This window comes from Mastigoproctus giganteus, chromosome 10 (genome assembly GCF_048544385.1).
Source record: "Mastigoproctus giganteus isolate SK-2022 chromosome 10, ASM4854438v1, whole genome shotgun sequence".
Classification (NCBI taxonomy): domain Eukaryota; kingdom Metazoa; phylum Arthropoda; class Arachnida; order Uropygi; family Thelyphonidae; genus Mastigoproctus; species Mastigoproctus giganteus.
In genome coordinates this window covers 126,466,818-126,482,135 of record NC_143584.1, presented here as the reverse complement: position 1 = coordinate 126,482,135, position 15,318 = coordinate 126,466,818, and the positions used below count along the sequence as shown (strand labels likewise).

At 38.1% G+C, this 15,318-nt stretch overlaps 1 protein-coding gene across 3 annotated transcripts in view; it reads right to left on the bottom strand.

The window, feature by feature from the left end:
• Positions 1-15,318, bottom strand: part of LOC150079276 (centrosomal protein of 104 kDa) — a 211,455-nt gene that overhangs the window by 61,934 nt on the left and 134,203 nt on the right. For all 3 annotated transcript variants that reach the window (XM_090383351.1, XM_090383352.1, XM_090383353.1), the window contains one exon: positions 9,225-9,354. In XM_090383351.1, coding sequence (XP_090239477.1) covers positions 9,225-9,354 — 130 coding nt within the window. The remainder of the gene's footprint in view (positions 1-9,224; positions 9,355-15,318) is intronic.

Sequence of the window (15,318 nt, the reverse complement as noted above, 5' to 3'; positions counted from 1 at the left end):
TTCAACTGTTTATGATCCTGCTCAGGTAGCTAACAAACTAAATGAATATTTTGCATCGACATTCACACATGAGGAGTTATTCAGGGAGGGGAATTCCAGAGGTGTATTCAACTCTGGCAGTAAGCTAGATAATCTTGTAATAACTGAGAGTAAAGTGGAGGAGAAATTGTTGAAGAAACACACAAGAAAGGCACCTGGAGTGGATGGAATCCATCCAGTTTTTTTTTTTTTTTTTTTTTTGGGAGCATTAGCAACTAAGGCCATATTGCTCCAGGATATGCGGTGGTCATTCCCTGACCTTTCCACATCCTCCGTATTTGGTGGTGACGGGCTCGAACCCCGGTCTAATCAAGAAGCGTGTGCTACGCACTGCTACTCCTTCCCACCTGGCTACGGAGGTGCCTCCCATCCAGTTATATTAAAGGAGGTGGGAAAGGAAGTAAGCAAGCAAACCCTTAGCCATAATTATGAGAGCTTCCCTGGACTCAGGGGAGGTACCCATTGACTGGAGATGTGCAAATGTTACCCCAATCCACAAAGGAGGATCAAAGGGAGACACAGGTAATTACAAACCTGTTAGTTTAATTTCTGTTCCAGGGAAATTAATGGAGGCACTGGTTAAAGAAGCATTGCAGGATCATCTAGACAGTTATAGCTCGGACAGAGCATGGGTTTGTTACGGGGGAAGTCTTGTCTCACTAATTTGATTGGATACTATTATGTAGTCACAAAGGAACTGGATGCGAAGAATAACTTTTATATCATATATCTGGATCTTAGAAAAGCCTTTGATACCGTTGCACATGGAAGACTTCTGCACAAATTGAAGCAGTGTGGCATTGGAAGCAAATTTCTGCTATGGATAAAGGGATGGTTGAATGGGAGAAGACAGAGAGTGGTAATCAATAGACACTGCTCTTCGTGGACTACTGTTATTAGTCGACTCCCTCAGGGTTCAGTGTTGGGTCCATTGTTGTTTTCTGTATTTATAAATGATATTGATGATGATATATCAGGCTTAATGACCAAGTTTGCAGACGATATGAAGTTTGGCAGGGTTGTTAATGACACTAATGACAGTACACTGCTGCAACAGGATCTAGAAAGGTTCAGCAGATGTGCTGAGATGTAGTAGTAGTGGCATGTGATGCAAGAAAGCAAGTATGAGCTTATGCAGCATCAGCCAAAAAAAAAAAAAAAAAAAAAATCATACCATTCCCTCCAAATGCCTGTCCAGTTCCTCCTTAAATTTATTCAACCTATCAACTTCCACAACGACAGATGGAAGTTTGTTCCAGCAAATAACCACCCGCTGGCTAAAGGCAAATTTCTGCACATCTATTCTACATCTGTCCTTTCTTAATTTGAATTTATGCCCCCTTAGGTTCGTAATCTGAACAAGTGGAAGGATCCCAACAGAATTCAGCGTGCTCAACCCATTCAAGGCCTTATACACCTCAATCAGATCACCGGGCAGGTGCCTAGTCTTCAGCCACTGCAATTTGCAGAACTTAAGCCTCTCTTGGTAAGAGGATCCCTTCATTCCCCTCACCAATCTTGTTGCCCTTCTCTGTACACACTCAAGTAAATCTACATCCTTCCTAAAATGAGGTCTCCAGACCTGTATGCAGTACTCAAGGCGTGGCCTGACCATTGCCTTATACAGAGGTACAATCACCTCATTTTCCCTGCTAGCGAAATTCCTATATATCATTGACAAAATCCCATGACCTGCCCTGGCAGCCTGTCTGCGTTGCTCAGAAAACTTCATATCTGACTGTACAATTACTCACAGGTCTTTTTCATTTTCTACCACCTTAAGTGTAGTACCGCACAGTTGGTACATTTCTCTGGGGTTACTTCTACCCATATGCAGTACTTTGCATTTGTCAAGGTTAAACTTCAGTTGCCACTTCTTAGCCCATCTGTCCAAATTATCTAGATCCTGTTGCAGTATCACACTGACATTACTGTCATTAACAACCCTGCCAACCTTTGTATCATCTGCAAACTTAGACATTAAGCCTGATATACCTTCATCAATATCATTGATAAATATACAAAACAACAGTGGACCCAACACTGAACCCTGTGGGACTCCACTAATAACATTAGTCCCCAAAGAGCAGCACCCATTAATTACCACCATCTGTCTTCTCCCACTTAACCATCCTTTTATCCATTGTAGCAACTTACCCTTAATACCATTCTGCTCCAATTTGTACAATAGTCTTCCATGTGCAAGTGTCAAAAGCTTTCCTGAAATCCAAATACAGTGAAACTTCTCCTAACGGACACCTCTCGTTAACGGACATCTCTCTATAATGGACATTTTCAAATTCCCCAACTCACCTCTATTGGTTTTAATGCGTTTTCAGCTTCTGTCTAGCGGACATTCTCTGTAACGGATGCGGACAGGCAATGTGCACTGTTTCGTTTAGATTAGCATTTAATTTGATCTCCCCATAACGGACAGCGGGCGAGCTCACGGCCCTTTTTCTAGGAACGTTTCTTCCACGTATTGCCTCAATCGTGTGTTTATTTCTATTTCCGATTCTCTGAATTTTATCAATGTTTATGTCGCGGTTCTAAACCCTTTTTCAAGAATTTTAAGACACATGTAAAACTTCTGATTAATTCGGTGTGTGCAGGTGGGGGGGGGGAATATGGTCGGCCTTTCGTCTTTTCAGTTTTTAGTTTTTTTCAGTGTCGTGTGAAGTGCACAATGTCTTCTCGTAAACATTTAACTTTAAAAATGAGCTGAACTCATTAATGCGTATGATCGGCAAAAAAATAGTGTTCGCAATCTCGCTGCAAAATTCAAAATCGGGAAGACGCAGGTAAGCGACATCCAAAAGGGAAAAAAAATGAACTGCTCAAACAATTTTGGCAACACGGAAATGATCAGGTTCAAAAATCATTCCCGAAAACTGTTGGACTTCAAATTGACAATGTTACGTATGAGTGGTTTTGTCGCGAACGTGCTAAAAAAATTCCCATTAATGGGCCTATTATTAGGGAAAAGGGGAGTAAATGAGTTCAAAGGTTTTGTGGGATGGCTAGACAAGTTCAAAACTCGGCATAAAATTTATTGGAAAACCGTAAGTGGTGAAGGTGGTTCTGTTGATACTGGGGTTCTAACAGAGTGGACCGTCAAATTGGAAGATTTATGTCGTGATTTTGAAGCTAAGGATATTTACAACTGTGACGAAACAGGGTTGTTTTTTAAAGCTCTTCCTGAAAAAACAATGAGTCTAAAAAACGAAAAGTGCCAGGGCGGAAAAATTTCTAAGGAACAATTGACTGTACTATTGTGTACAAATATGTGGGAGACTTTGAACAACCTCTTGTTATAGGAAAACCACAAAATCCTCGTTGATTCAAGGGCATAAAGTTGAATCTTTTGAATGTTGACTGGAAGTCTAATCAAAAAGCGTGGATGACACGAGATATCATGAGCGAATGGATAAGTCACTTTAACCAAAACATGATTCGTCAAAACAGAAAAATTATTCTTTTCATGGATAATGCTGCATCTCACCCGCACATTGAATTGTCCAACATTCAAATCGTTTTTCTGCCACCAAACACATCTGCAGAGTGTCAGCCCTTGGATCAAGGGATAATAAAAAAATTTAAACTTCACTACAGAAAACGTGTTTTAAGACATCTCATTGCAAACATGAACGATGTAACATGTGCGAGTGACCTTGCAAAGAAAATCAGCATCCTAGATGCAATTCAATGGATTTCCTCTTCAGTAAACGCAATTAGAAAACAAACTGTCGTGAACTGTTTTGTAAAGTCTGGCTTCTCAAACGCAAAAATTGAAGTTGTGAACAGCAATGTGGAGCACCAAGAAGAACAAGAACTTCAACATCTATTGATAATGTATGATATTTCAGCTACAAGTGACCCTGGCTATAAAGATATAGATTCGAACCTCACTACAGAAGATGGTGCTATAGATAGCAACGACATTATCATCGATATTTTTTAAGAAGTTCCTCATGAGGATGAAGAAATGGAAGGAGGTCATTCTGTCGAAGAACATATTAATGACGAACCACTGATGAAAATAGAAGAAGTGCTCATACAAATCAATCGTTTAAAAATGTTTTTCGCCGCTGAAGAAGATACTGAAGGACTTTCGATGGTTTCTTCACTCCAAACAAATGTTGAAAACAAAATTATCAGCCGGAAGAAGGTGCAGAAGAAAATAAGTGATTACTGTATGTATTTTTCTTAAGATAAAGTCATAATATGCATAGCACAATTGTATGTATATTATTTACAAAAATATTGTGCAAATCTGTATATAATTTAATTTAATTTTACATTAAACGTTTAACGATTTTTCTTTATCTCTTGTGTATGTAATTGTATATTATTTACAAAAATATTGTTCAAAATCTGTATATATTTTAATTTAATTTTACATTAAACGTTTAACGATTTTTCTTTCTTTCTTTTTTTTTTCTCCCTCAGACTTCTTGTTAGCGGACACTTCTCTCTAACGGACACATTTTCGTTCCCCATGGCTGTCCGTTAAAGGGAAGTTTCACTGTATATGATATCAAAATTATTTTTTGCGTCCAGTTCCTTTGTAACCATATCATAATATCCTATGAAATTTGTCAGACAAGACTTTCCCTTAACAAACCCATGCTGTGTTTGAATTATTGCTGCAGTCTTGTCTAGATGATCCTGCAATGCATCTTTAACCAGTAACTCCATTATTTTACCCGGAACAGAAGTTAAACTAACTAGTCTGTAATTACTCGTGTCACCCTTCGATCCCCCTTTGTGAATTGGGGATACATTTGCACATCTCCAGTCCATGGGAACCTCCCCTGAATCCAAGGATGCTCTCATAATTATGGCTAAGGGTTTGCGTAGTTGTTTTGCCACCTCCTTTAATATAACTGGATAGATCCCATCCACCCCAGGTGCTTTTCTTATGCTTAACTTCAACAATTTCTCCTCCACTTTGTTCTCAGTTATTACAAAATCATTAAGTATCCTGCTACAATTTGATAATCTTCTGCCATTTTCGAACCCTTAATAATTCCTCATGTGTGAATGTAGATGCAAAATACTCATTCAGTTTGTTTGCTATCTGAGCAGGATCATCAACAGTCGAACCATCAATGTCAAGTGGACCAATCAGATTCATTCCCTTCCTTTTAGAGTTTATATAAGTAAAGAAATCCTTGCTGTTTTTCTTAGCATCTTTTGCCAAGGATTTCTCGTAATCTGCCTTCACCTGCCTAACCTCCTTTGTGACCTGATTACAGACTAGCTTATATATGCCATAGGCTTCTGAGTCGCTTGATAATTTATATGCATCCCTGCATTTTTCTTCCCTGTTACGAGTCTCATTAGTTTATTAGATAACCATTTAGGCCTAAACCTTGAACAATATTTCTTAATAAGTATGAAACTTTTAGTAGCATCCTCGATTAATTCCTTGAATGCTTCCCACTTAGAATTTACTGTTGGTAACATCGTCAGTTGATCCCACTGTACAGAATTTAAAAACTTTCTGAGACCACTGTACTCGCCTTTACAGAAGCAAAAACCTTTTCCTTTACCCCTGATGGTAATTAAATCTTTAAGTAAATCCCACATCAGTACATTGTGATCACTGCCACGTAGTGGTTCCTTTATCTGCAAATTCTTAATACACGAATGATCACTGCTGATAACCAGATCAAGAGTATTACTCTCTCTGGTTGCCTCTCGAACATGCTGCTGCTGCTGCTGCTGCTGCAGAAAACAATCATCCAATAAATCCACAAAAGTCTGACTAGTGTGTGAGTGACCAACCCACAATTTCCAGTCAATATCTGGGAAGTTAAAATCCCCCATTATAAGACATTCTGATTTACTAGCCCACTCTATTTCTCTGTACAATTGTTCATTGTACTCATTCGAGTCATTAGGCCTATAACACACTCCTACTCATATTTTTGCTTTTGCAGTGCTTATGTCACACCAAACTGACTCAACAGTGCACTGTTCATCTATATCAACTGGGTGCACTTCTTTTGATTTTATGTTTTTCTTAATTAACAGCATAACACCTCCTCCCTTTCTATCCTGTCTATCCTTTCTCTACACATTGTACTCCCAAATTCCAGTTCTGCATTCCTTATATCTGTGTGACACCACGTCTCTGCTATCACAACAATATCCGCCTTTGATGTCTTGACAAACACTTCAAATTCATCAAATTTATTTACTATACTTCTAGCATTGGTATACGTGCAAGCATACATGCTCCTATTCCTATTCCTAGTTACCCTAACACATCCCATATACCCACCTATTTCAGGATGACTGGTATCCGTCCTTGAAATCCCCAACACCCCTCGCTCCAGGTCACTGCTAATTCTAATAGAAGTTGTGCAAGAATCACCATCACCTCTGCCTATGGCTACTGTTAAACTATTAGTCCTTGTATCTCCCCCCAAGCTAGCAGTTTTCCGACCCACCTAACACTGCCTCAATAGCATCAGCAAATATTCTTGCACCCTTTCTATTTAAGTGTATCCCATCCCTGTAGAAGCAGTCTCTCCTGTTAACAAGAACAGACCAGGCTGAAGAAAATTCTATCTCTTGAGCCTTGCACAATCTTTCCAGGGCCGAATTGATCAACAAGGCTCTCATCATATACTCCCTCCTATCGTGTCTGGGCAGAATTGCAGACACTTTCAATTTCAACCCTAATTCTCGGCTTTTGTTCAACAGTGACCTGTACTTGTTAAGTAATTCTGCCGGTCTCCTACTCTTGATATCATTAGTGCCAACATGTACAACTACATCACCTTTTGTGCCCTTAAAAGATGATATCCACTCTACAACATCATCAACCTTTGCCCCTGGCAGACATACCCTGGTCCTGTTCCACCTATCCTTTTTACAAAGCATGTTCCCTGTTTCCCTGACAACAGAGTCACCAACAACTACTAGTTCCTGTGGGACCAGCACATTCTGCCTTGGAGGTTGCCGCTGTGTTGTGTGATGACCAAGTGCAAGCTCTGGCATTGATGTGGGCATCCGAAAGCTTGATGGGCCCCTCAATTTAGATCTTTCGAGGGCATCCACCCTGTCCTTCAAACTCTCATACAGGCCCATAACAACACTGAGTTGTCGCCTGATTTCCTTACACTCCTTAAATTGCGCACACACAAAGACATCCCCCATAGCAATATCATGTTCCGTTCCAGAGAGTTCGGCAAACATTTCACAAGTTGCACATTTTTTTAGGCTCTGATGCCTTGGAGAATCGGAGTTCTCCCCTGAATCACAGCACTCCTGCCACTTTGTTCCCGTTGCTTTGCTGCTCTAGTTTGGGGGCATGCTATTTTAAATTAATAAGATCAATAAATTAAATTAATTAAATGTCAATGCTATCTAATAGAAACAGTGAAGCGTATTACTCTATATAATTATACGTTAGAGCTACCTAGCTACCTCAATTAAAAATTTGAATTCCCTACCACTATATACAAAAACAATGGCTGCAAGATTCAAATGAAATAATGGTTTTACGTATATTAAGTAGTAATCCACAAAATTAAAATAAAAATAACTAGCATAACTATAACTATAAGATTACGTATAAAGTATAATATAAAATAACAATTATGAAAATAAAAAGGCAAACACTTATCGCTTTTTCGGAGCCTGTAACTCACAGCTGTAATTTTTAAAGAGAGTCAGTGCCCTCTTTAAATGAAGGTGGCAAATGAAGTTTAACATTGACAAATGTAAAGTACTACATATTTGAAGCAGCAATCCCAGAGTAACGTATCAACTCTGTGGTACCACACTGACAATGGTAGAGAATGGAAAGGACCTGGGGGTAATTGTGCAGGCAGATATGAAGTTTTCTGAGCAGTCAGTGCATACGGTCTGAAAGAGTAGCTCATGGAGTCGAGTCAATGATATACAGGAATTTTTCTAACAGGGATAAGGAGGTAATTATACCCTTGTATAAGGCAATGGTCAGACCACACCTTGAGTACTGTATACAGGTCTGGAGGCCTCATTTTAAAAAGGTTGTAGAGCTGTTGGAATGAGTACAGAGAAGGGCAACAAGATTAGTGAATGGAACAAAGGGTTGCTGTTACGAAGAAAGGCTTAAGTTTTGAAAATTACAGTGTCTGGAGACTAAGCACCTGCGAGGTGATCTGACTGAGGTGTATAAAGCCTTGAATGGGTTGAGCATGCTCAATGCTGATGGGATTCTTCCTCTTGCTCAGAATAATCGCCTGAGAGGGCATAAATTCAAATTGAGGAAAGACAGATGTAGGATAGACGTGCAGAAATTTGCCTTTAACCAGCGGGTGGTTGGTTGGTGGAACAGACTTCCATCTGTCATTGTAGAAGTTGATAGCTTAAATAGATTCAAGGCAGAACTTGACAAACATTTGGAGTGAGTGGATGGGTGAAATAAGGGTTTTGTTTTATTATTTTTTTTTCTGATGCTATAAAAGCTTGCTTTCTTGCGTCATGTGCCTTTGCTAATGCTAATGCTAACAGCCTTCTTGAACATGCATTTCCTAAATCTATAGAAATTCAAGTTCAATATCAACAAGAATCTTCTGTCTTCTCACTTTTAACCTATTTATGACATTAAGTACTATAGTTTATAACACCTTTTGTGCTTGGAATTTTCATTCAAAAAATAAATTAAAAAACCTCCACTGATGTTATAGATTCCCAGTGCTAGAATTAGCTACATCACTGAAAGATTGTCCACAACAAACAATAGGAACATTATTTCTGTCCCAGACTATGCCCTGGGACAGAAAATATTTTAATCTGGGTACATACTAGGGACAAAAACATACAGGATATATTACAATTAACTAATGAAAGCCATTTCAGGAATATAACCATTTTATAAACAGAGGGATATCTATACATTGAATATATAATTTCTTAATTTATATGCACCACATGAATTCACTCAAGTCCTGTATTTAGATATATGGAATAAAGTTACCCAGACAAATATTTTTGATTTCTGCTTGGTAAAACTTAATTGTTAAAGAACTTCTTAAACTTCAAGTAAACAAAAATAATCTTTTTCGTTTTTCAATAAAGTGTCATTAATTAATTTAAATCTGTCCAATGGACAACTGCAATCATTTACAAAGATTTAAAGTCCGTTATTCTATTAAATATTCAATAATCAGTAAAATGGAGGTTACTAATGGAAGCCCAAAGACTTCAATTGCTAAAGAGGCTTTCTTCTTTTCTTTATCAGATAATTTTCCATATGAAATAACTTTATTTCCTGTAGTATTCTCTCCAGCAAACACAGATGGCAAACTTTTCCCTCTGTAACATTAAAATGATATTTAAACTTAGCAGGAAAAGATGCAGAATAGAACCACTTAATGATAATATGAAATGATGAAAGAGAAACAAAGCTGCAATTAATTTATTTAGCATGCAACAACAATACACCAAAAATTCTTTCATTTTCTAGATATCATATGTATATCAGAATACAATATCCTTAAACTAATTGCCTGAACAATCAAATACATGTATTTATATAGTAGTCAATATACATTCTTTCCTTACACATAAAATTATATAGAAAAAACATTCAATTCAGATATACAAAGTTTGTTTTTTTAAAAAAAAAAATCACTACATACGTCACGTACATTTGAAGTCACAAAATCATATTTAGTGAATCTAATTTCTTTTGCTCACTCAAAAAAATCCACACATTTATGGACCACAGCTTACTTGATAATGATAGATAATTGCAAGTTGAAAGGTTCACATAATAATAGATAATTGCAAGTTGAAAGATTGACATCCTGTGGTCATCCAAAGGATGTCCATAGGATGTGAATCTCATTACCATGAATTAAGATCTCAATTTGTCTATGCTATTATTATTAGTACCTGCCCATGCAATGATACTGCCTTTTGTGCATTTACAATATGATAACTGTTCTACAGTATCATTAGCCTCTTCACCTGGCAAACATACCTTGGTCCTTATCCACCTACCCACATTACAGAATATATTTATTTCCTTTTTCTCTAAAACTTGAATCACCCAGAATTAAAACCTCCTGTGGGACCAGTATTTCCTGTCAAGCATTCAAGCATTAATGTTATGGTGAACCCCTAAGTATCTTTGTTAATTTTTGGTTTTTAGGAGCATTAGCAACTAAGGTCATATTGCTCCGGGATATGCGGTGGTCATTCCCTTTCCTTTCCGCATCCTCCGTATTTGGTGGTGATGGGCTCGAACCCTGGTCTAATCAAGAAGCGTGTGCTATGCACTGCTGCTCCTTCCCACCTGGCTATGGAGGCACCCCCCCTAAGTATCTGATAAGTATCCTGGTATAATTTTTTCCAAAGGCACCAACTCTTTTCCTCAGATGTTTGACTTGATCCATCAAAACACTGAATTTTGGCTTTATTAGCTCACTCTCTGTGTATCTAATGCACACACGCATGCACACGCACGCACACAATCTGTTACCTTATCACATCCTGCAGAGACAGCTTCAAATATATGTCACAGTCAATCAGTGCAAACAGTAAATTCACCATTACAATCAATGCATTATTTATATAATGAACAAAAGACTGGATCAACCTCAAACTGAGACAGAATATCTTATACAGGTGTACCCCTCATAGTGCTCTTAATTGGGTACATAAAAACAGAGCATTGTTTTTATATCCCCAGTTAAGTGATCCACTGTTAAGTGGGGGGGTGATTAATCCATTAAAAAAATGTAAATAATTTTAATTGGTTGGCATGATCAGTGTTTCTGCTGATTTAAAGGTACCATTTCTCTATATTAAATGTAGCAGAAACATTTAAACTATAAACTTCAAATACATATCCTGAAAAAGGCCTCTGAGGTTGGGCAAATTCATATCTTAGCAATAAATAAACTTATACACCAACCATAAGAATAAGTATTTTTACTGTAACTGAAAATTTACAAATTAAAATAAATAAAATTACTACACTATGTATTTACAAAAATTGATATTATAATAAATTAAATTATGTACATTGTGAAAACTTTAAAACTGTAATAAAATCCTTGCAATAAAATATACTAAAATAAACCGGATTAAAAGCAATAAAAACGATAAGAAACCTGGAGCTTTCGGAAGCATCGGCTTCCTTCCTCAGCAGTAACAAAACTTCCTGCAACACTTCCTTATATAACAGGCTCACGGTACTTATACACGTGGTTCAGTCGGCGCATGGTCTGAACTGGAAGCGGAAACAGCTCGGGAGTGTGCCAAGCAAAACCATTCATCCATACTTAGGACAATGGTTTCAAACAGAGGATGCATACGCATACCTCTGTCCCTATTCATGATATTGTTGTCAGATGAACTGATTCGTAAGCTATCGAGCCATTTACGGTCCCAGAACCCATGCGCTTGATCCACAGATTTGATGGAGATTTGATGGTGCCTCTCCCAAAAATGCTCGGCCACAGCAGACTTGTTGTAATCAGCGGTTTTTATAGCATTTGCATGCTCCCCCAGACGATCCTTGAGCCGTCGTTTTGTCTCGCCCACATAACATTCCCCACAATCCGGGCATTTTATCCTGTATACCACTCCACTACTCAGGTCCTTTGCTATTGGGTCTTTTACTTGGGACACAACTGTGTGCAACCTCTGCCCGGGAAGCTGCACACAGCGTGTTTTATAACCACGCAAAATTCTCGCTAGATGCGAGAATTTTGGAATAGTAAGGAATTTCGGATAGTAAGGAATGTATGCGGTAGCCACAGGAACAAACGGTTCCTGACGGTTGGACTCTGTTCCTCTACTAAATATGTCTATGATCCTCTGTGGGTATCTGCATTTTCTAAGGTCTGCTGTGACTCATCTAGTTTCACACACTTTGTTCTCAGAGGTAGTACAGTGTGACACTGCTCTATCTAGTAGAGCTTTTACCACACCATTCTTATGTTGTCCAGCTTGTGCTGAACTATAATGGGTGTACTGGCCTCTGCACATAGGTTTTTTTATACAATACACTGAAGTTTGAGCCTAGGGCCTATCCTAGAGACCAGTACATCCAAGAATGGAAGGGTACCTTCTGTCTCCACCTCTGAGGTAAATTGTATAAATTGGGAGAAGCTATTAAGCCAATGGAATGGAGTGCATCATCCTCTCTCCCCTTCTGGACCATGGTAAAGGTATCATCTACGTACCTCTTCCATTTCTTTATGGGACACTGCCATCCACCAAAAACCCTGCCCTCTAACTCCTCCATGAAGTCCCTCTCAGATCCATCATATCATTTATAGGAAGCCCCACATATGCTTTGTCAGGGTACTTGGCTAAATTGATTTCACCTATAGTGGGTCAGTCCAACTATGTCATAAAAGACAGCAAAGAATTTGTGGGTTTTGTGAAAAATTTGATTGTAAATGAAAATGAGAGCATGATCTCCTTTGATGTTGTGTCACTATTCACATGCATTCCAATTAAACATGGAATATATTGTGTTAGAAAAGCTTTGAGTAATGATGTCTCTTTGGGTAATAGATCACTTTTAAATGTAGAGGATATTTGTTCTGGTGTGGAACTTTGTCTGGCCAGCACCACTATGGTGTACGAAGGTGTTATGTACAAACAGGTTCACAGTACAGCCATGGGATCCCATTAGCGCCATTGTGGCCAATTTGGCCATGGAGCTGATACATGGGCTGTGTTAGCTACCCTAATACAGCCCGTGTATTAACTTGTTCTGCGATGACTCCCAGGAGTCTCTGAAATTCCCGCACCTTGTTTTCCAGGCTGCTGCTCATTCCAGTAGAAGCAGTGCAAGAATCACTTCCACCTCTGCCAGCAGGAGTGGAAGTGATTTACAAAGGAAAGATCAATAAAAAGTACCTGTTCAATTTATTTGCAATATCAGCTGGATTATGTGCTGTTTTACTGCATCTATTACAGAAGGGTCTGATTTGATCTAATCTTCTTCCCTTATTTGTATTTACATTTGTTCTAAAACTCCTTGTCCTTGCTCTTTCTCATTATCTGCTTCATCAAAATGCTTCAGTACCTTTTATCACTCCATAACTTTTCCATGCCATCTTTTTCAGCAGAAAAAAGATGGCATGGAAAAGCTCTATTAAACTGTTTAGTTCATTATTCATATGCCTCAGTATCCTCCTAGTGCTGTATTTTCTTAGTGTAAATACATATTCAAAGCTTATGCAACTATAGCTTTAAAGGTATAGCATAATTCTATACTGTGAGCTAACTCCCCAGTTGACAGAGGCTATGCATCTCAAGTTGTCATAACACTCTTCCCTAAAATTAAAACTCATTCCTTTGCCTTTAATGCCTGCAACCTCTCCCCATCATCATTCAACTTAGTACTCAGTGATCACTCCTTGCTAATGGTTCCTGTATTGTCAGCTCTATAATGTCATCTGGTTCATGGGTGATGATCAGGTCTAGAATATTCCTGCCCCTAGAACTTCCCTAAAATGTTGATACAAATATTAATCACCCACTTGATTTAAAAATTTTGTTTCCCATAATGAATTTCCTTCTGCTTGTCCAATTATTTAGAGACAAATTTAAATTGCCCATAATAAGATACTCAGACTTTCTAGAACATTCCAGTAAACATAATCTATAGATTATGTTCACTCTCATTTTAATGGTTCAATTACAATGCTTTAAAGAAATCCTTGTGGATCTGCATCATGCATGTATAAACTGTTGTCATAAATTGAGCCTGGATTATTTCAGAAGAGGTATGAGCATTCTTGGTACCTAGCAAGAATGACCTTTGCAATGGCAAGTGTTCATGGAAAATGGTCAGTACTAACACCCCTTAGAAATATCACATGCTCTGGCAGTTAAAAACACTTCAACATGTTTATCCCGCATAATCAGGCCTTGAATTTTTTTGGAAAATTTCTGGAGTTATCACTTTCATTAGAGCAGGGGTTATCTTGTATGGATTCTACAACACATTTAAACTGCTTAACCCAAAATTTTTATCTGAGGTTCAGAGGGATGCATCACCACATACAGTTTCCATGTGTTCATGAATGTGAGGTCTGTCACAAAATTAATGAGACATATAAAAAATGTTACTGTAAATTTTACTACAACTGAAAGTTCTCTTCCTGCTGCTTCTTCTGTTAGGTCCTTCAGTGCCCATCAGATTTTGGCCCATCGGATGTTGTCACTCATTCCAAACTGATATCCTTTCAGGTGATTTTAGATCTTTGGAAAAAGAAAAAAATTGTATGGTGACTGATCCAAGAAATATGTTGACTGTGGGAGCACAGAATATTTCTGGAGATCAAAAACTAACAGACACTGTGCAGTAGCAGGGTGCATTCTCATGATGCAAAGTCACATTTATTGTATATGAAGTGTGGCAATAAAGTTCCTGGATTGGTGCTGTTATGGTCATGTTCAATGAGTTTGAAAGTAAGCAGAAGTGGTATGTTGTAACTTAAACTTCTTCCAACACATGGTGGTACAGAGGTTGTCCAGTAGACTGACAGGTTGCAAGTAACAATCAGGGAATTAGTAGCACTAATTTCCTTGTCATGATTTTTCAATGAAGCAACAAACAAATGTCAAATTTTTGCTTTAATTAAACTGGGAAAATCTGCAAAATAAATGTATGAAATATTAAAAAAACTGTTTATGGTGATAAAACATTAAGTCATACCATCGTGCTTGAATGGTATAAGTAGTTCCATGATGGAAGTGAGGATGTTTGCGATAACCCAAGAAGTGGACAACTGTCAATCTGTCAAAATGAGAACAGAGATGCAAAATTTCATGATATTGTGGCAAGGGATCATCGTTTGACCATCAGAATCATGGCTGATGAGTTGGATATTAATAAAGAGATGATCTGTCAAATTCTGCATGATGATTTTAGAAAAGGGATGTCTGTGAAAAATTTTTGCCACACAACCTCACAGATGAACACATGTAAAGAAGAGTGTCATCATGCAAAGACTTCATCCACACTTGTCAAGGTAATCCTAATTTCCTTGACTTCATTGCCACTGGAGATGGGTGTTGCGTGTTTCAGTATGACTCGGACGAAGTGTCAGAGCATGTAGTGGACTTCAAAATCATCAATAAAGCCAAAAATGTTTTGTTTGCGTAAGTACAGAATCAAGATGATGCTGTTCATGTTTTTTGACAAGCAGGGTTGATTAACAAGGAATTTGCACTGAAGAGGAGAAAACCAATGCTGTGCTCTACTTACAGGTGCTTCAAAGATTACTAAAGCACATTTCCAGGTCA